The following is a 22856-nucleotide window of genomic DNA, read 5'->3' on the forward strand; positions in this document are numbered from 1 at the left end:
AAGGCTGGGGCCTCAGGCTGCTAATATTCACTTTATAAATGACTTATCAGGGTCTTAGCCAGGGCAGACATGAAGCAAAGTACGCCGACGATGCCACAACGCACTTGTCAGTGACTACTAATAATGACCCGTCTGTCGCTTTGAATAGACAACACTGTGAATGTCGGTTACCATTAGTCATGACATGTCTGTAATTCACTCTGAACGAAAAAGAGCCCAACTAGAGTCTGGCGTTGAAATACAGGATGTTCTTAAACATGTCAAAGACAAAGTCTATTTTAGGTACACATATTATGTTACAGTCAAATTAAAAACTCGATTTCTGCCTGAATATGGTCGACATTTAGCAGGTGGAATAAAAAAATAACAGCCGCTGGGTGCCACATTAGACAATCGTCTGTCATGGAGTAATCGTATTGTTAATGTAACTCAGAACATGGGGAGGGTACCGTGGATGAGCAGGAGATATGCTGAGCCCTTATCAACCTCTACATGGTATCCAAGCACTTGTGCTACCCCATCTCGTCTACCGTCCTGTGGTAAAGTGCAGCCATGAAAGACTTTGTAAAACTAGAACTAGCTCTAAATACAGTGGCACAGATTCGCCCTTCAGTGCAGACGCAGAGCCACTATTACATCAACATATATATAAGTTGAGTCTAGTTGATGAAAGCAGCATTGTAAGTTTTCTGTCTTTCTGTATAGGTCTGCTTTAGAGAAAGCCAGGCTAAACTCTAATCCTAAGGTTGTGACCTATTTGTTTCCCCATGCAGACTAAACTGGCCCTGCAGAAACATCTGTCCAAGGCCCTGCCTCCGGGCTTCCTGCACAACCCCTTTAACCCCGCCGCTCTCTGCACGCTAGCCTCGGGGCCGCTGGCCCTGAGGGGCCCACACGGCCCCACAGCCTTCTTCCAGGGGCCTCTGATCAGCCCCACACTCTTCAGGCCTGCCCCCGGACCCCTGCGAGCCACGCACACACCCATAATCTTCTCTCCATACTAGCCGTCCGGCCACAACCTGCTAACTTTAAACCATACCCAGCCCAGTCATGGATACGCTTCCATACTAGAACTACAGGCCAGGAGCTAATCAAGCGATGCTTACCGATGACTTTGCTAGCACAACAGCTCCAGCTAGATCAAGCTATACCTAGCCTAGGCTGGCATAAAGGTACTAGCAAGTTGCTATCAAGCTATACCTGGCCTAGCCGAGGCTACCATAACAGGCTTATCAAGCTCTAACTAGCCTACGCTGGGCTAGCATTACAGCACAGCCAGTGGCTAATCATGCCAGTATAACATAACTGGGTTGGCATAGCAGTGTAGCCCTGACGACAGTAGATTGATGTCCCGTTTGGCAGGTTTCACGTCATGACTAAAGTATGCAAACTCCTTGAGCTACGGGGATTTAGATGTGAGACGCTGAGTGAGCGTGGCGTCCCACCGAACATCGAAGATCCCCTGCTCTGATCAGCTGTTCTCCTGAGGTTCCTCTCAAAGCCATGATGACAAGACAGATTTATGTTTGTTAATAAGACCTTGCTAGTTTAAATATAGATTGTCTGTGTTCATTATACACGTCAACGTTGCCATTTATATCCTTATGAAGATTTCTCAAGTGTGCTCCAAGGGAACAAGTACAATCTTTTCATTTTTTGTTCTTCAGTTTTGTTTACATTGCACAACTCATTTCTGAATAACCTTTGAAAGACTGAATCTGCCTATAAGACATTTGGCTTATTTTGTGTGTGTCTCTCTCTCGCTGTAAGTCTCTCCGGGGAACATAGTGGCAGTCCGTCATAACCCTTCAACGCAATGCCAAGTACAGACTTCAAGCACACACTTTAATCCCAGGTTTTGGATTTGCAATGCTTTGAGCTGCATGTCCTTAAGGAGCAGGTGGGGGCTACGGGCATCTTGACCACGGAGGCCTACTGTAGACTGCAGACATCTGGTCGACATTGGGGAGTGAACCTGGAACTTTATGTGTTGTAGGGATCCACTCTGGCCAAGAGAGTGTGTGTTTCTTTGACTTATTATATCATGGTACAGCTGTGTTTTTTAACCTAATTTATGTATTATATATGAGGTTAAAAAAAGATGATGGACAGATCAAATCTGAATATTTTATCCTTGTTTGCTGCTAATACACAACTAATTCAATTCACTAATAATTTTATTGCAGACCCAGTGGAGCCATAATTTACAGCTACAGACAAACCTTAAAATGTACTAATTTCCCATCTAAAAAAGACACATAATGCAGAGCAAAGGCAGTGCCTCTGATGTGATTCTAGCTACCAGGTTTGTTAGAACTAATACGGCAGAATTCCCAGACACAATCAGGCGACAAATACATGTATGCATTCGATATCTTATGACCTGTCTAGGCAAGACGGTACACCAACAAAGACAAACATATGGCTAGCACTGTTATGGCTTGATGCAGCAACAACTGCATTGCGTCGTCATCGTTATGTGCGGGGCCACCCTGTGTATTTGCATGCAGATTTTCCTCCAGCTGACCCACAAGAAAGCAGTTTACTGTTGTGTAGAAGGCTTTAAACTATGAACAATTCAAATTAGCACAACACGTAAACTTTCAAATCGACAATTTGGACTTTGCATAGCCTATAATCATCAGTGAGGTCATTGATGATACAGTGGCTGGCCTTTTACCTCTTTACATTTGTTGAGTGCATTACCAGACAAGAATAAGGACATTTAGATTCCTGGCGTCTTTTGGATTCAACAATCTTATCGTTGCTTTTTATTGCATTATATTTTGAGTTATGCATATTGCATTACATTTTATACCATCATCAACCCCATACTGGCAGCATATTTGCAAAAAGCGTGGCAGGCCAGCCCCCTAAATATCAACAGGTTATCTGCATGCATGAGATGGTTACTGTATTACCAACCATACAGCCTTTCATCTGTACTTATAGGTCACTCATGTACAGGTGGAATAAAACAGGTGATAACGCTCCCCTCTGCCTGATCCCGTTGCTAAAACAAAAAGGAGCAGGCACAGTGGTACCCATGCAGACTGCACTGTTTGCGGTGCAAACCTGAACACCAATTTCCGGATGGTATACTTACGCCTCTAAGATTTTAGTGAATCCTTTTCATGAATAACTCTCCAGATTAGATGCATTCAGGCAAAGGTGGTCTCAATATACGTGTTAGGTTTAGGGTTAGATACATAGATCCATTTAGGCTGTTGTATATTTAGCTTATATTTACTTGAGGAAGAATATACAGATATTTGCCATGTTTGCTTTTAAAGCAAAATTGGTAATCACTGGTGAGAATACAAAACTATATCTTCTCAGCAGGATTCTCAGTGACACCATTATTTAAAATTTAGTTTTTCTCCCTACAGATATTTTACCGGCCGACTACGCTCAAGGCATGCCTTGCTCTCTATATACATGATAGTATTTTACATTGCATACATTTGGTGTGTACCAGTATGCCTCGTAATCAAAGTCTCAAATTTTCCTCTGGTTCTAATTTAGTGGGACGAAGCCAGTGGCTTATAATGAACTTGAAAGCATGAAGGTTTTCTCCTCAGACCAGTCTCTCATCTAAGGGGGTTCTATCCACTATATAATACAATGTCATTTCCGTTTAAAGGGTTTCATCATTTTAATGAGGTTAAGGGGCGACACCTCTTTGGCAGACACCGCCACCACCATTTAAGAGCTTCGTTTTTTTATATATGGCATCCAGAAAAGTTTCAGAAGTCGTTTCTTTGAAGTAGTTCCCCAAACAATAAATATAATGCTTGTCCTTCTCTTAACTGAGGGTGGCAGTGTTGAGCGGTGAAGAAGAGCTGCTCCGGAAGATGAAAAACGTCCTAAAACCTCATTAACCTTTTCATGTTTGGATAATTATGGGGGCCCAATGCAAGATATTTTCGTGGAGCCCTCAATCCCTAGTGACGAGGCTGGCTACACTAGGTAGTTCTCGAAGGCTTAATGACTGAATAGGATATATATATATATAAATGAATGACTTTCAATAAATTAACACCCTGTGTAGCTTTAAATCAATACTCATTATGTAAAGAAACACATCTCTCTTCCACCAGATTGTGCCAAACCATCTCAAGCAATATGTCTTTGAAGTTGTATGAAGTATTACCTATAAACCCATTCATTGCATAATTTATTGTACATCCATTCATTGCAATAATGTAAATTATTATTCATTAAGAGAAAAATGTCTATAAGTTGTTGTATATTACTCTATAAATTATAAAAAAATTTAATATAACAGTGTTTGATTCTTATTAAGTAAATAGGCCAAGGGGCCAACCCCTCAAAACACATGAGAGAGAACAATTTCAAACTGTTAATTCATGCTTATTTTTTATGCTGTTCATTTTCCTGAGTCATAAATGGAAATAAACTGCCCATTAAATCAGAAAGCATCACTGAGCCGTGGTCGAATTTAAAAAAGGCTTCACAAAACATTGACAATACAAAATGAAATTGCACAAGTTCAATCAATATGAGGCCAGGCCTAACTGACCTCTCCTCGCATAAAGTAAAAGGTTGTTAGAGAGCATTTGAATGCCATCTACTGATTCAAATAATAACTATCAAAAATATAGGGTAACAACATTGTTAATTATTAATTATTTATGAAACAATATTGTGATTTATATTCGGCTTTATTTGTATTTATTTTTTGAAAATGTAAATGTCTGGTATAGTATATTGAAGATATGTATATTACGTAAATATAATGCAAACTGGTACAGAAGTGTAGATTAGGGGAAATCTGCATTATAAGGGTTATTTATGCCACATAAAATACACAAATAAAATATAACTAAAAACTGACCGTTTACGTCGAAGAGGAACCGGTTCATCATGGCTCTCGGAAACAGCGTCACTCGGATTCTCTCGGCTCCTCTCGGCAAGATGGCAGCTGTTGACATCGACATGCCGATGGAACCCGAATCGGGGTCCCAGATCTTCAATTTAATGGACCTGGAACGGTACAGATACACATCTATATCATCTATTTATCCGGTTTAGACACACAACTACAACCGGTTTGGGGTTTCACCCAGATATTGCCCTGCGGTGTTAACCGGCGACGGGGACCCCTGACCCAGTTGAGTTCCTTGCCGGGCCTTAAGCTAATGCTAATGCTAACGCTGAGGCCAATTGTAGTGCTAAGCTAACCAGATAGCTATAAAAGATAGCAAGACACAACACGTTGCGGATACAATTAGGTCGGTTTGAGGTTCATTTTAGGGTGGATTTGTGTTTAGGATGTTCGTTGCTAAATGACGAGAGGACATTGGTTCATTGTTAGCTAAATCTAAAACCACTCGTATTGTGTAGATTAGCCATATCAACGTGACTGCTGCTGTGGATGCTACGCACATTGTGGTACTCGTATTGGTTTCCTTATACATTGTTTGTGTTTTTTAATCCTAATACATCAATATTTGTTAAATACATTAGCATATAACTGGCTGTTGTGACACCGTCATTGGCCGTCTTTTTAAAATAATCTCTTATCTTGTATCTATGAAAATGCAGCACGGTGGCATCCACTCCAGACTTAACTGCTCCAAAACAAAACAACTGCATTGTGCTTTAATCGTCTTTGGCTAACTTCATGGGTGTATTTTGATTCTTGTGTACATTAAATTCTGGTATATCTAGGTGTTCAGCAATTTGCCATAACGCGGGGAAAGTATGGCCACAATCTAGAGCTAGGTTCAATCTTCCAGAACTTTCCAGGCAATGGTCTTAACTATTTTTTTTTTACCTCAACCACTAAAAGCTATCTAAATAAAATAGCCAAACGGTGACAAACTTTTTACTCGTTTACATTAAAATAAACTGTCAACTCTTTAAAATGTTTGTGTTTAATAAAACAAAGGTGATTTTGGAACCTCATTTCAGAGTCACTGGTGAGGTTAATGAATAAGCGTTGAGTATGTTTTATGATTATAGTTCAATAATTGGTGCACCCGGCTCACTACAATATACTTGCACATGATGATGTCAATGTCTTATGTAGAACTAAGTACACTTTATTGTTGAAGGATAATTTTCCATTCCCAACATTGAGAAAATACTGCAGTATTTGGTGTACCAGTGAAACTATGTCCCTTCTGTATTATTGATTCTTCGAAGACATGGGCATACTCTCACAATCTATTGTTACCAGGTCTTTAATATTTGTCGGAATAATGATATTTCATCATCATTATTGTATTGTTTGACCTGATTTCTATGCAAATAAAAATTATAATCTTGCCTTCTTTATTTCACAGTGAGGCGGAGGTCTTCAAAGAGGAGGGGAATGCCTTCTACATCAATAAAGCGTACTCTGAGGCGTTCAGCTGTTATTCCAAGGCCATCGGTGAGACATCACTTTGTATTCCTCAACGCCACTACTGGCAGTACCTTCATGTGGGGGAAGCCAGGGTAGAAGGAGCCTTTCCTGCTGGGGAGTCAAATGTTGCCACGCTGCAATACAAAACGCACAACGTTATGTACCGTCAGGTAGCACCCTGCTGTTGGGGAGGGACATGAACAACTGCAACTGGGGATATTTTAACTCGGGCTCAGGTCTAAAACCGGTCGTACTGGGGATTGGTTGACTGGTAAAGGAGTACTGATGTTAACTCATGCCAAACATTGTTCAGTTCTGTAGTCCACTGGTGCTGTAGGGTGCGAATGTACAGGATTTAGAGTTCATAAGGTGTGCGCTGCCCAGGTGTTGTGTCTGAGAATTCTGTGTTTAATTGAGGGTTTAACTCCTTACTTAACTGTCATCGTCCCAATCATTGCGGTTGTAAGATCACTGATTAATGGAGAACCCTTTTTCATTTGTAGCCATTTTTATCCTGAAAATTGCTTTGGGCCTTCACCAAAGTTGAGTATTCAGTATTCACAGGATTTGGCATATCTACTCTAGATGCAGACCCCATGACCGGATGTACTTAGTTAATGTCATCCCAGTGCATCTATGAAACCAGTGGGCAGTTCCTTAAAGAATAATACGGATGAGCTGCAGGCAAATGTCCATCTTCGTAAATTCAGGAAAGACTATCATGGCGTTGACTTAGACTAGGCTGAAAGATATGGAGCTGGATTCTTCCCTGGGACTCCGTCCTATTTTATCTTAACTATGAGGTGACTGGGAAAACGCATGAAGAGTTTGCTTGTATATAAACCGCAGATGGTGCAGTAATGTTACATTAACAGCAAATGCCCTTCTACTTCCTGAGGGAATTCCCTCAAATGTTCGTCATTTTTAGGGGAATCCCCTCAAAAACACCAATCCAGCTGCTGATATTGAAAGTGCTATTCAAAGTGAGACAACTGAAATCTATATCATCGGACTTGTGCTACAGTCCTATTAATGTGGACCCCCTCTCGAATCATCAGAACATAATGTAGTCCGCCTCCTAGCGAGGTATAAGCCTGTGTTACGCCTCGTGCCCACTGCACCGTCAGTCAACGGATGTGGGAAGGCGTGGCTGACGGATGGGGGAGTAGTCTTTGCAGATGCATCCGTCAGCCAATCAAATCGGTTCGCCGGGTTCTTCCCGCTTCTTCCTGCTTGTTGCGAGGCAAGATGACCCGCTTTCCCGCTTTCCAGTATCGTCAGAGCCCGAGTCGCGTCACAGTGCTTACATTTGCATACGCGATCTGATTGGATGACGGAACCGTCGCTGCCGAAAAAGTTGAACATTTTTCAACTTTCTGACGGTGGCGAACGCTCCAACTGAACGGACGGATCCACAATGCATTGCGCGTCCGTCCCCATGCAAAGTCAATGGGCAACGGACAACTGACGGAGGCAGTGGGCACGGGGTGTTACAGCGGGAGCAGCTGGTGAGGACAGTTCCCTGGCCCTTAAGGGCAGCTTCGAGTGCACTCGTCAGTGTTCATGGGATCCCTCAGACGGTATAAATGAACTGAATAACGTGTGTGTGTGTAGCTACATTTCATTTTGTTAAGGCTCTTGTGAGCCCAACCAAGATAGTCGAAGTGAAAGTGAAAATAAATAGTTTTGTTAGTCAAAGGAAAGCTGCTTTTTATAGAGGTGTTGGAACCAAGGGGAGGGAATTAAGAAAAGACTTAATGGCTGAATTTGCGTCGTTTAGGCACACGCATACCAGAAAGAGTCCGGCTCCTGATGAGATCTGTGTGAACACCTGTGCTGAACAGCACTGCATGTTAATGGAATATTTTGAGCTACAAAAGACAATTGTCAATTGTCCCTGTCGCCAAGTGTAAAAAACAAAAGACTGTGAATGATTTTAGACTGTAGCACTTGGATCTTTAGTTATAGGTCTTTAGATCCTCTGCAGCTTGCTTATAGAGCTGGCAGAGGTGTAGAGGAGGTCACCCTGATGCTGCTGACCTGCCTGTATCATCATCTTGAGGGCCCCCTGACTCATGCCAGACTTCTGTTCATTGCTTTTTTACCAGTGTGTTAATGGTGTCCTCTTAAACAAGCGTTGCTCATCCTCTGGTTCACCCAAATTGAAGTGTACTCTCCCCTTCTTTATATGCTTTACACGAATAGCTGCCAGAGCTGGTTTAAGAATAGACACGTCATAATTTTTTTGCAGATTACTTGGTCATGTTAGCCTGCTGAAGTGGGGGGCGAACTTGATCATGGACTGGTCGTTGCTGACTGTGTCATGGTGTTTTTCCTTGAACTGAATGTGTGTTAAAAACACACATTCAAAGGACAAAGGACATGATTATTGATTTGAGGAAATCAGCGCGCATCTTGATTAATCTGTTAAAAAAACTAATATTTGGTTACTGCTTGATTCTTGAACAGCTTGTTTACGTGAACCGAGCACAGCTCTCTGACCTTTATGAGCTGCGGGTCATAAGGAAGGCCCGTGCTATATTGGTCTGACCAGCCCCCTCAGAGAGCGAGAGCTTCCACTTTCAGGTAGAAGATAGAGTTCCAACTCAGAGGTCTAAAAATGTCACTCTTTTGTTTTAGCACTGCAATTAGAAGGCTGAATTTGCACTCATGGTTGCACTAAGCCCTTTCTGCAATCAGCCATTTGCTTGTCTTTGTCAACACATGAAGTGTACTGTAGGGCTGCAACTAACGATTATTTAAATAATCGATGAATCGGTCGATAAGTTTTTGGATTAATCGATGAATCGGATAAAAAAAACACTTGTAATTGCCGCATCTTTATTCAAAAACGGAACATTACTTCAAATTCAGTGCAGCCTGAAGTGTAGTAACACCAGGTTATTGCTCCAACGTCCCGGAACTATTGAAAGTTATATTAAATGATAAAAAAAACATATTACATGTATGATATACATTTATATATAAACAGTATATAAGGGATGTCCATGGTTAACGGTTAATCTGACAAGATCTTTAACCGGTAAATACTAACGGATAAAAATTAATTAAATCATCTTAATTTCTCTCAGATGAGAGGAGATTGTTAATTTTTATTGATACCCTTTTCGAGACTCCTTAACGATCCAAGTCTTTATTGATACTTTTCTATTTTTTGAAATAGAACTTGTGCTATTGCTTTAATTGCTGATAAGATGATCATAGCTCAAGATAGGACGTTAAACGTGTCATAATTCCATTCTTCTATTTTATATTGCTGGGAAAACCACACATCAGTCATATTACTGAGCCGACCTGAACACATCACAGTTGACACTGCTACTTTTTTTTTAGCTAACTAGCTCTACATCCTGCTGATTTTAACATGGATTTTAAAAACTGGATTACTATTTTTTTAACTGCCGGACTTTCTACACTGTCCGGTTGTGTGATTTCTACCGCTGATTTGAATGACTGTTGATGCACGCGGTGCAGACTCGAAGACAGTGAAGGTACAACACTTTTATATAGGCCTACAGTCCAGTGTTAAGATATGGCCAAAATACAAGCTGTGGTCGCTCACACTAAAGCTCGCTGTGGGCGTGCATTAACCTGTCGGCGGCTGGCTGTAAACAGTGCCGCGTATACGAGTGACGTATTAATCGCGCGACTCAACGAATCGATGACCAAATTGGTTGCCAACGCTTTTAGTAATCGATTTTATCGATTCGTTGTTGCAGCCCTAGTGTACTAGTATATTGTCACTTTACTGTATTTTTGTATCTGTGTCCCGGCTGGTATGTTGTCTTTCATTGCATTGTTATGATGGATTGAATGTCGTTACCTGGCTGCAACCAAATTTCCCCTAGTGGATAATACATTTTGAGTTATGATGTACTGGGTCAATCTTTATTTCCACCAGGTTTCCTTTACACTCTGCCTAAGATGATGACTACCATTGTTTTCTTCTTTGTTTGACCCACCTTTTTTTTTGTCAAGATGCCTGCCCCAAAAATGCCAGTTACTACGGCAACAGGGCAGCCACGCTGATGATGCTGAGTCGCTTCCGAGAGGCTCTGGAAGACTCCCAGCAGGCCGTGCGGCTGGATGAATGTTTCATGAAGGTGTGTTCAAATACCAGACAGCATGCATGTGAACTATGGCTGCTGCGATTCGCCAAAGTAATCGATCACATCGACATGAAAAATGTAATATATGAAGTGAGTAATCTTTCAACGTTTAATTGGTGGAAACATGTTTTGTCTTTGTATCACTTCCAAAGGAAAAATATATAAATCACCTTATTGCTGTTGGCTGTTTTTGCCTCCACTAAGTGGTCGAACACTGACTCTGTTCGGACAGCCCTTCGGTGTACATGTCGCTTTTGGATCTTGATCAAATATTTATATGTTAACGTATGGGAGTGCTTTAAATTAACACCAGCGCTATGCAAGAGCACGCAGAGAGAAACACCCTCTATTCTGAATGAAAGGAAAATCCTACATCCTCAATACTTTTTTATGAACAATGGATGAAGGTTTGAGAGTGTTAAATACTGATTTGTACGATTTCTCAGACAGTATACCAGGCCGGTTTAAACTAGCTTAGTCTCATTAGTACGTTCTAATGTAATGAATGGTCCAAATGACCTGTGGTTCTAAAACTTTTACATCTTCACTAAATAATTGACGCAAAGCAGACATGCGCAGGAATTTCTTGAACTCCCATCTCAAAATGAATACAGCTTTCTTTCACCCTTGTAATATTTTAAAATGCTTGATTTATGCAGCCTTATGAATAATTTGTTATGAAATGTCAAGCAAATGTCAAGGACTTCTTTGAGTATACAATCAGACTTTTTTGAGGATGTGTATGTTGAGAAACCTCTTAAATATTGCCTGAAACTTGTTGACCATGTACTAGGCCTGATACAAGTGCACCAAGTAGCAGACCGCTGGTACACTCCCGAGTGCTCCAACCCAAATGATGCGTGGCGCTACATAATATCTGGCACCAGCCCAAGCCTCTCTCCAAGTTTAAACCCTCCCCCTGTCCTTGCTCCCCCCCAGGGCCACCTGCGAGAGGGAAAGTGCCACTTGTCTCTCGGCAACGCCATGGCAGCCAGCCGCTGCTTCCAGAAGGTTCTGGAGCTGGAGCCTGGAAACATGCAGGCCCAGCAGGAGGTACGAGTTTGCCCGTCAAACACTCAGTTCATTGTCCTTCACAGACCGCTGTCATCACCCACTGTCTTCCACCATCCGATTCTAGCAAATGCTGCTGGATCTTGGAGAGAGCTACTCACTTTTGTGTACACTACTTTTTTGCACTCAGCCTTACAACCTTTACACTAAAAATGCTCCAAAACTGGTAACGATAACAATACAGGTACCAATACTGAATGTGAAGTAGCGGTACTTAGGTATCCATAAGTTAATAAGTGTTCTCGCGCTCTGAATGCCTTTGGTGCATCTCTATTTAAAGCCACTCAACCATTACTAAATAAATTAGTCTGACGCTTACAATTTCAATGGGGGCATCATTCTTCATCATTCAAGGACTGAGTGAACTTATGGCCTGGAACTTATGGAACTATTGTTTATTTATTTCAGCACAAGAACGCATCATCCATATTGGAGTTTGAGCGAGTTGCAGAATCTGGCTTTGAAAAGCGGGATTTCAGAAAGGTAAGTTCTCCCTGTGAGATAGACTCAACCCATTCACTGGATGGGCGTAACCCAGCAGCAGTGTGGTGAGCCTCCTTGATGTCTGTCCCTATAACTCGATATGGCTTGTCCCGTCCAGGTGGTGTACTGTATGGACCGGGCCCTGGGCGTAGCCAGCGCGTGTCACCGCTTCAAGATCCTGAAGGCCGAGTGTCTGGCCCTGCTGGGACGCTACCCCGAGGCCCAGTCGGTTGCCAGGTAACTAGGGCTGGCTTAACGGGTCGAGCGGGGACTAGACTCGCCTTGATACCTGCAGATTAGGGTCGATCCAGCTTTGTGTTCATTAGTTCAGAGTCATCATTTAGTCTATAAGATGTCTATAATAATGGCAAATGCCAAACAAACGTAAGCGGAGTCCAAAGTGATGTATTGAATTTGCTTACTTTATCTGACCAGCAGCCCAGAAAAAACAAAAGTATCCATTTAAGAATGATCAATTCACTAAATATTAGCATTCTAGAAGCATTAAGCACCAAATATTTGACTTGAACGATTAGGTTACTATCAGATTAACATACATTTTCCAACCGTCAACGTATCAGAACCCCCACAGCCCAGGTCTGAGGTGGTCTCATTTTAGACGCCCTCCGCTCTCTGCCCCCCAGCGATATCCTGCGGATAGACTCGACCAACGCTGACGCCCTGTACGTGCGCGGCCTGTGTCTCTACTACGAGGACTGCATCGACAAGGCCGTGCAGTTCTTCGTCCAGGCCCTGCGCATGGCCCCCGACCACGAGAAGGCCCGCCTCGCCTGCAGAGTACGTCCCTGGTGGTCCCTGGTGGTCCCTGGTGGTCCGGCTGTTAGGTCGATGTTTATTATTTAGACCAAAGCTATACAAAAATTAGCGCAAATCACCCCAGCTAAGGTGATGGACCAACTTCAAGGGTAGAGAGGCACCTCACGCCCTAACCTAAAGAGCTCGTCTTGTCTTGCATGACACGTGTGTTTACTCGCTTGAAATGCATTGATAGGTAAACCGCATTAAGGTGGCTATAATAGCACCATATAGGATGGAAAGGTATCCTACAGGTCTAGAGGCGGTGCGGTTTTTGCTCATAGCCAAATCTGACTGTAGGCAACCTTGGCCTATCAGTGGTTAGAAGAGGCTTCTGAATGGTACATTAACTCTTGAATTACTATCCTTGGATTTTTGTACTGTCTGGTTGTTTTTTAGGGTAGGCTGTGCAGCACTATATGTTTTTAGTTGTTCTGTAAACCCCAATTTTGATTGGATCCTTTGATTGTATTTGTTCTCAGCCTCTCTTGTTAGTCAATTTTGGACACGCGTGTTGTCTACTGAAGGAGGACTGGACAGAACTTTGTAGATGGAGTGACTTATCTTGGTTTCTCCTGTGCCTCCAGAATGCCAAGGCTCTGAAGGCCAAGAAGGAGGAGGGGAACCAGGCCTTCAAGGACTGCAGCTACGAGGCGGCCTACCGCCTGTACACAGAAGCCCTGACGATAGACCCCAACAACATCAAGACCAACGCCAAGCTGTACTGCAACAGAGGAACCGCAGGAGTTAAGGTAGATGAAGGGAGACCAGGCAGCTAAGGGTCATGGAGTCAAGTAGGGCTGACACTAAGTTTTAATTTCATTGTCATTAATGTGATTTATGATCGTCAAATATCAGATGTTTACCGGTCTATAAGAAACAGTCTGCAAGTTCAGCATCAAGTTTAATTCCTTTAGCCACCAAGAGCTGTCTCCAGCGGTGAAAAGCAACACAAATGTTAACTCTTGTTTTGCTTTTATTTCTATCATTTATAATGTACAAGAGATTAGAATACTGTCATCCTCTCATGTTGGACTGAGGGCCGCAGGACGCCGCAGTGACGGTGCCCTCTTGGGGTACAAAGTGGTATTACGAGACGGTACTGGTCGGTGCTAGCTGGGCTAGCTACTACCTACCTAAGTAAATATCTCTTCAACACAATACATAGATGCCTTTGACATAACGGCAACGCAGCTATTTCTTCACCTTCTGCTAAGAATTATGTTTTAAACTTGATTCATGAACCATTTTTTTTGCATTTCTGAAGCATGAGGCAGCAAACGTCTGGTAACTCATTATTTGAACAGTTAATCGATTTATTGATTTAATCATTTAATAGTTGCAATCCTAGAGTTAAGGTAAGGGGCCAGGGATATGAGGTCAGGAATCTTGTGGCGTGAGTTATGGTTATTGGTTTTCACGTTTATGTTAAGGTCAGGTTATTGAGTTAAGGAATGGTACATTGGAACAAGCCTACAATAAGGCTATGGAGATAAGGGTAAAGAGAGACCAGGCTGGTATGGTTATAGCGTTAAGGTCTGGGACAGACGGTCATTTTCCAAATAAGGCGGGACACAACTGGGCTAGGATTATTTCCAATTGTAGGTTTCCGATGGTATCCAATTAAGTAAACATCCCATTCCAGTAGGTGCCATTGCCAAACATCCTAGCTAGGATCTAATTTGTAAATAATTGGATTGCTTAATTCCTCAATCTATAGGGTTCTGCCTCTGCGTTTTCACCTTATTTGAGGTTCACAAGGCTTGTACTAAAGCCAGCAATGCAACAATACATCGTTTCAATGAACTCCCACTGTTTGCATGTTCCTCCATTGAATCAGCTAGTTCAGAGGAGTCCGTCTGTGCACCATCATCGTAGTGTAGTGAAGTGTTTCCACCGCTGGCTTACAAATATCGAAAACTGAATTGTGCTTTGAAAGAACCGTTGATGTGTCTGGAGGACTCTAGTCTACGGTGTATATACTGTATGTTACATACGTTAAATAACCTGTTGCATCGGACGACATCCTAAGAGCCTGTTTCTAAACCGGATTTGATGTTCTCACCAGCTGACTAAACTGGATCAAGCCATCGAGGACTGTACCAGCGCCATCAAGCTGGACCCCACGTACATCAAGGCCTACTTAAGACGAGCCCAGTGGTACGTTAACCAGCTGATGGTTACCGTCTTAGGTGCAGCGTTGCCCAACCTGGGTGTCCAGGTTTATTTGCATAAACCTGGTTTATGCAAATAGCCTCCGGGGAGATTGCCGAGTTATAACGGCAAGAAATTCTATTTTAGATGCGAAAATAAAGAAATGCATATTTTGCATCTGTCCTGGCATGGTAAAGTGCTTTTCTCTTTAGTTGGATGCGTTGTGCATACACTAACCAGAAAATTGATTTTACCGGTAAATGTTGATTGGTTTAAAACTATGTGTTTGCAATGCTGTGGTCAACGTGAAATTGTGCTTGCTGGCAAAAATAAATAAATCTGACTTTGGTACTTTTGTGATTTCCTTCCAGCTACACAGACACTGAACAGTATGACGACGCGGTGCGGGACTACGAAAAAGTTTACCAGACAGAGAAAACTAAAGGTAAGGTGTCAATGATACCATGGAAGGTTGAGTGTTACTGTGTGTGTACTGTGTGACGTTCTAGCTTCATGGCTAGATGCCATGTCTACCGTACTCCAGAAGCCTGTTCTAACCAAGAGTATGTGACTACTGGATTATAGTTGAAACTGCTCCCATTTGCCAGAGTAAGCTGAAGAGGCTACTTTTCATGTATAGCCCCTAGGCACGCGGCTAGTTAAAAACATACATTCATTAAACATAGACATTCAAGCTCCATTCCAGGACAGAGTACCTGTAATGTCATTTAAGTCCAGTGGATGGAAGTCCATGGACCAACACGGAGCCCAGTTTCATATATCATGTGTGTGTTCAGAACACAAGCAGCTGCTGAAGGCTGCCCAGCTGGAGCTGAAGAAGAGCAAGAGGAAAGACTACTACAAGGTGCTCGGCATCGGCAAAAACGCCACCGACGACGAGATCAAGAAGGCCTACCGCAAGAGAGCCCTCATGCACCATCCGGGTACGCACACTCGTACAGTACACTCGTACAGTACACTCGTACAGTACACTCGTACAGTACACTCGTACAGTACACTCGTACAGTGCTCGATAGGGGTTGGAGGTTAGGCTTAAGGTTCATGGGTTATGGTTTTGGATGAAGGAATTGGAATGGGGGGTTGAGCTATGAGGGGTTGAGCTATGAGGGGTTGAGCTATGAGGGGTTGAGCTATGAGGGGTTGAGCTATGAGGGGTTGAGCTATGAGGGGTTGAGCTATGAGGGGTTGAGCGACTGGGGTGACACTGGTTGAGCGACTAGTGTCTCAAGGTGCAGGGGTTGAGGTTAGGCTGTGAGGCATGTCGTTGGTCAACGTTGAGTAACGTTCCCAACATCTTGCGTTTCCCGGGCAGACCGCCACAGCGCCGCCACGACAGAGGTGCAGAAGGAGGAGGAGAAGAAGTTCAAGGAGGTGGGCGAGGCCTTCACCGTGCTGTCGGACCCTAAGAAGAAGTGTCGCTACGACAGCGGCCATGACCTGGACGACGACGGTGGCTGTGGAGGCGGAGGAGGAGGTCAGATATCTCTTGCCACTAGTCATCCCAGTTGAATGCGGCAGTTGCAGAGTCTGTCTTTTTCAGAGGGTACTTTTAGATGGTACTGGAATGATGAAAGATCGAACATAGAAAATATGTACATGATAATGTCTACTAGTGGTGTGACCGGGTACACGTGTACACGTGTAACCGGTTAGTAAATCATAACCGTTTAGGAAAAATCAGTAAACGAAAACCGAAAAAAAAAAAATAATAATCAAAAATAACACATGCTATTTATTTAGCGATTAATAAAGCTACAAATGTTCCACTTGGACAACATTAAGGAGCTAATAAATGCACGCGATAAATGTTGGGTAACTGAACACCGGGCATTAGGCTACGTCATGTAACGTGTAAGTTCCCGGTTCCAGTGCTGGCCTCAACCGTATGTTCACACCAAACGCGACGGGGCGACAAGATCCCATACAAAGTGAACGCAGAGACGCGTATCGGGCGAATTTTTCGCGAGAGAAAACCGGCGACAAGTTTTGATTTGTCACGCCACACTTTTGCCGTGCACAGGCGAGCGCGTTCACGAGAATTTGTAACAGCCAATCAGCGTTCAACCGTCAAACTCAGTGCAGTGCAGTCCGGGGTGAACTGCAGCACGGAGGAGAAAGTGAATGTTGCCGTTTGCGACTCCCGGAGCTCTATATATATAATATAATATAATATTTGTATATATAATATCAAGGCCAAAAGCTTGATTTTCGATCTAAACTCTACCCTCCATTGGTCGTATAGCGCGACTGCTGTCCGCTTAAAACGGTTAACCGTGTACACGAAAAAAAAAGGGGTTGTGTAACCGTTTACAATATTTTGTAACCGTTCACACCCCTAATGTCTACATAAGACTGTTACGGTAGACATTATTAACAGTTTGTTATATTATTGAGACTGTTTTAGTCTTTATGCATATATGTTAGGGGTGTGACGATACACTCAGCTCACGAGACGAGACACGATATTCGGTTCACGAGAACGAGACGAGACGAGATTTTAAGAAAATTACAATGACAATAAATATGACTGGACCAACAGACTTTTATTTAACCGAGTTGCACAAGCATTTTGAAATGTTTTTTATAACTCTTTACATGCATGAAATTGAAACTAAAACTAAAATTTATTAAAGTTGGAGTAAAATAAATTTAATTAAATAATTCTCATTTTTCAAGTGCAAACAATATTGTGTGCGAAACCAAATCAAAGTTCTACTCCATCAATACAGAGTGCAAATAGTGCAAACAGAGTCTGACCAAGTATGTCACTGACAACTTGGCAAGTGTCGTATCAGTCACTCTACTGCCATTCATCATTTCCGCCGGGTACCCAAAATGTTGCCAAACAAATGATTGAAAAGTGGCAGGGGCATCTTCGACGGTATTACGGGTATTTTCCGACGTCATTCTGGCTGCCTATGGCTGCTTCCCCTGCTTCCCCTCCTTCTCCTCCTCTTCTTCTTTTCCTTCTCCTTCGTTAGGTTCTGGCAGGCTAGACGTAGCAAAGGCGCATTACTGCCCCTACAGGCCACAAATAGAAGTTTGGATAGCTCACAAATTTCGCGAGACCGATTTTTAACGCAACGGGTAATATCGTCGAGTTTAATCTCGCGAGATCTCGTGGCACGAGATCTCGTCACACCCCTAATATATGTTGAGGTTTATTAATTCATTTCTTTGCACATTGAGTCTTAAAATGGTTAAATAATACTCTATGGTCATCGTGATTTTCCTGACCTGAATCTCTGAATTCTTGAATTTGCAACAAAGTGCGACATGGCAATCGAAGCCAGAAAGTTAAACACTGCTGTGTATTTATCGCCTTAACGTTAAGGCATTTAACTTTGGCAGAGATGGATTCCACACTTTCACATCTTTTCCTTCTATCAGAATATTTACAATGACTATTTATGACTTATCTTTTATTTAGCTCTACATATTTAGCTATTGATATAGTTTGCAGTGATTGGTGCTGCATGTCATTAGGGAGAAGGTGGTTAACTTTGGCAGAGATGGATTCCACACTTTCACATCTTTTCCTTCTATCAGAATATTTACAATGACTATTTATGACTTATCTTTTATTTAGCTCTACATATTTAGCTATTGATATAGTGCTGCATGTCATTAGGGAGAAGGTAGGTTAAGGCCTGTTTGGTTCTCAGAATCCTTTGAGCACACCCAATGCGACCATGTTCCATAGGGTTTTCAATTTGTCTTTTTTTCAAATAATTTAACTGCGGATAATGGTTCACAAAATTGTCATCCCCTTTTTTCAAACAATAACTGAACAAACTACTCTTTGGTTTGTATTAATCTACTGCACTGTAACAAACCTTTCTAACGTATAGCAATTTCATGAATTCATTTGGAATGAATCCAAAATGTGGCTAGGTTAGCTAGACACTGTAACCGAGTTGTTTGCCAAAGCAGCCTCGCCTGCCAGCTAGGTGGACATCAAACTGCAGTGGTGCCCTAAAGATGCTCTCCCATTGGACTGTGATCCGCTTTGGGAGACGTCTTTGAAGTGATGGAATTTGACAGCATTTCATGAACCGGAAGAGCTTGTTTTCCCACCTGATCTACCACATTCTATCAGTACTAGAACCCTGCCTTTTCCTAAAAAGAAATGAAGATGAATTCATTTATCAAGGCCCAAAATGTTTTCTACCCTGTTAGGGCTGTACCCCACTCCAATATTCCAAGGCTAACCATATTCAGCACTTAATAGACATTGTACAAATCCCAACTGAACCCAAAAGGTAAATTTTTAGGGTGCAGCACCACCCCTTATACACAATGAGTACTTTGTGTTCTCTTCTCCGTAAAATAATTTCATGCTTTTGTGGCAAAGTTTGTGCTGGTCTATTTGATCAAATTTATCCAAATTATTGTTCATAGGAATATTCATTAAATCTTCGATTTGTGCATTCGTTTCTTTATCCAGATTTTGATGCCAACAACATCTTCAGGGCCTTCTTCGGGGGACAAGGACAAGGACAAGGACAAGGAGGAGGAGGAGGGTACAACTTTGAGTCAAGCCCAAGTATGTGCAGCTGTTAGGACCTAGTTTAGCACTGCTGTCATATCTCTTATGCTAAATTAATGCTATCACATTGCTTCGGTTAACTGGATAGTAACATTCCTCAATTTACTTTCCTACGGTGTGAAATGGCTGAACCACAAAACCAGCCTCAACGGATTTGTTTTGCTTGTAAGAGCAAGTTTCAGTTTTCAGTTTTTTGAACACTATTTAAAAAATAAATAATAATCTGCGTAGAGTAAGGGCTGTGCGTTATATCGAAAACCCGCTATATCTCCGAAATAGCTGTGTGAGATACATAAAATATTGTACGTATCAAGTATTTTTATGGTCAACTGGGTTTTTCAAGCGGGAGCCGAGACTTGCCTTGGTTTTGTGTTTGAAAAATTCTCGATGGCTTTCTCCATCTCCTTCAGGCATTAACGTGAGTGAAAAAAACGTAATTTTCTACTTTCTACTAGTTTAATAATATATAATATGTAGGTATCTATATAATATAATATCGAAACCAAAAGCTGTGAAAGGCTCCGGATGATATTATGAATTAAAGGCTGCGTCGGGTTCTCGGAAGTCTCTGGTACTTAAGTAAAGACTCGTAGTGGGGTTATCTCGGCCATGGTGGAGAAGGAATTTGGGGGAAGAAACTTTTGCTTTGACTTTCAGTCCAGATTGAACCGAGATCCGAACATTAACCAATGACATCGGTGTATCTCATATAGGCGGGCCAGAAACAAACTAAACGGATGACACCAGCGCTGCTACAGAATCAGTCCGATAATTTTTTTTGAAATGGCTTTGGCTGATTACAATAAAATAGTTAAATTAGGCTTTTCCTCTAAAAGAAGCTTTCCTTTGCAAGGACATTTTTGCTGTTTTACCGACCAGATACGGCAAGAGTCAAATCGGTTAGACTCTTGTCTCTCGGTTAGCTTCGCTGGTAGCTTAGAGTATGGGGCTCTGGATACGTCCCCCCCTTGTATTATTCTGATTGGTCGTAGTGTTATCCAATTGAGCGCAGTGATATTTTAAAATGCTTGCTTGGTGCCTTCCCTCGAGTTGTGCCATTTTCATTTCTCGTTGCCTGACTACAGCTTTCTAGATGTGTCTGGATTTCCAGGCTACAAATCTACTGCATTAGCAGCATCTTCAACAGTCACTCTTTAAGGGCAGAAAGGGCCCGGTGGCAGGCGATCGGACATTTTGCAACATTTGTGTTGCTTTTCACCGCTGGAGACAGCTCTTGGTGGCTAAAGGTATTAAACTTGATGCTGAACTTGCAGACTGTTTCTTCTAGACCGGTAAACATTTTGTCACTTTTGGTTTGTTTAGAGAATAACTGAAAAGAATCGAGGTTTAATTGAAGATGGTCCATTCGTTTATAAGAAGAAGGAAGTACTTTCAGGATAAATCGCCCAGACCTAATCACCCTTTTCTGTTCCACAGATGCCGGTCCTGGTAATTTCTTCTTCCAGTTTGGTTAGCGCTGAAGGAACGTGTGACGTCGCCGTGACCCTGCCGTGGACAGTATGAAGTCTGATTCGCAAACTTCTCCGACGGATCTCTTTCTCCCAGGGTTTTCTTTCTTTCTTTTTTTCTAAACTCCTTCTATTCCTGTGCACACTTCTTTGAGGACTCCCTCCCCCCCCCCCCTCCCTCTGTCGTTCCTGTGTCCTGGCTGGGGTCAAGGGTCACCGTTTTCTGCTCCTACGGACTCATCATCACATCATTACTGACGTGTGGTGCAGGGCTTTTTAAAAGAAAAATGAACAAACTCTACGGAGGTGATGCTTTACTTCACTAAAGCACAGGATGAGGTCCCGCTAGGGTTTGGATGATGTCACACCACACTCTGGGATGATGTCACACTATACTGGGATGATGTCACACTTGACTCTGGGAGGATGTCATGCCAGAGTCTGTGTGACCTCATACCAGTGTCTGGGTGAGATCATACCACAGGTTGAGGTCATGCCTGTGCCCGGTTGATGTCTTGCCATATATGTGGTCGAGTTTAAGTTTACCTATGCGGTTGCCAAAATAATACTACTGCTTTCCTCATTTATTTTGTTAAACTGGGGACAGATTCTAAATTAGTAAAACTGCTGCTCTATACTTGATCAGACCAAATTTACGGATGTTTTCACTTTTAATTTCACTCGACTCTTTCTAAACTGACTGGACTTCATATTATCGGGGAAACCCCCACTGCCCGTGTGCGTGTGCATGTGTGGGGTGTCAGAGTTTGTGCGTGCGTGTGTGTGTGTGTGTGGGGTATGCTTGTTGACTGTTTGTTTTCCTGCAGACTGCAGGATCAAACTGCAGGGTTATGTGTCTAGTATCGATTCAGGCTTTTTTGGAATGTAAACGAGATCGGTATTTAGGATCCTCTTCTGTGTTTAATGTCCCTATTTATATTTAATGTATATTCACACTGAAGACAGCTCAGTGCCACAATGTATGGCCTTCCCTTTCTTTTGACCTTTCTGCATTTTGCTTTCGTCTTAATTCGGCTGAAATTGAAATCTCTTCTTTGTCCTCGTAGTTGATTTTTATATTTTTGTTTCTGAAAACGAGCCAAACTCGTGTCCAGGAGATGGCTTCAGTGGCAGCCTCTAGTAGTTTTTTTTCTGAGGCCATACAAAGCTCTGTACACCAAAAGGCCGCGTTCCTGCTCAAATGATCCTTTTGTTTTAAATGACGGAACCGGTCTTGTTGTTCTCTACAAGGCACTGGTCAGGTTATACATGTTCTCCTGACTGAACCAGTAATGTCATCTTGCAAGCTGAAACGTCTCCTCCCCCCTTACCTACCCACACGCCTGAACCCTGTTTTTTTTTTTGTGGTTTTTTTTTAAGCACCTCGAATGATTACCCCCCCCCAGCCCCCGCCAATCAGTTAGACTGTCGTTAAGTGAATCATCCTCGGACGAGCCCACTATTGGTAAAAACCTACCCGTCATGCACGTTTGGTTTGTCCCGCCAATCCCAAGCGGTCATCCCACCTCCAAGTATAATGTTATTGGGTGGAATCGATGTGGTTCCATCGCTGATCTGTGTTACGATTTTAAACACATCAGTGTTGTTCTGTAGAAACATGCAATGCTTTTATTCTCTTGGAAAAAATAAACTTTTCTTTTACTGTAACATCGTGCGGTTTTTTTTATGCCCTGGTCTTTGTGTGGAACTTGGTTTGCTCTAGAAATATCGGTATCCATCGTCAGGTTAACTTTCGTAATACAGGATAATGCATAAACTTTACAGTATAG

At 42.4% G+C, this 22856-nt stretch overlaps 2 protein-coding genes across 3 annotated transcripts in view; both read left to right on the forward strand.

Moving 5' to 3' along the window:
• Positions 1 to 4285, forward strand: part of LOC132446698 (zinc finger protein 385C-like) — a 48872-nt gene extending 44587 nt beyond the window's left edge. For both annotated transcript variants that reach the window (XM_060037128.1, XM_060037129.1), the window contains one exon: positions 774 to 4285. In XM_060037128.1, coding sequence (XP_059893111.1) covers positions 774 to 1004 — 231 coding nt within the window. In that variant the 3' untranslated portion in view covers positions 1005 to 4285. The remainder of the gene's footprint in view (positions 1 to 773) is intronic.
• Positions 4286 to 4864: 579 nt separating this feature from the next.
• On the forward strand, positions 4865 to 22734 carry LOC132446055 (dnaJ homolog subfamily C member 7-like). The gene is made up of 14 exons (XM_060036151.1): positions 4865 to 5015; positions 6312 to 6400; positions 10373 to 10497; positions 11443 to 11556; positions 11983 to 12057; positions 12176 to 12294; positions 12702 to 12855; positions 13461 to 13625; positions 14942 to 15033; positions 15399 to 15472; positions 15825 to 15971; positions 16361 to 16522; positions 19496 to 19594; positions 21035 to 22734. Exons 1-14 carry the CDS (start codon positions 4888 to 4890, stop codon positions 21070 to 21072), a joined length of 1581 nt encoding a protein of 526 aa, XP_059892134.1. The 5' UTR covers positions 4865 to 4887; the 3' UTR covers positions 21073 to 22734.
• Positions 22735 to 22856: the final 122 nt, after the last annotated feature.

Source organism: Gadus macrocephalus, chromosome 18 (assembly GCF_031168955.1).
Source record: "Gadus macrocephalus chromosome 18, ASM3116895v1".
Lineage (NCBI taxonomy): Eukaryota > Metazoa > Chordata > Actinopteri > Gadiformes > Gadidae > Gadus > Gadus macrocephalus.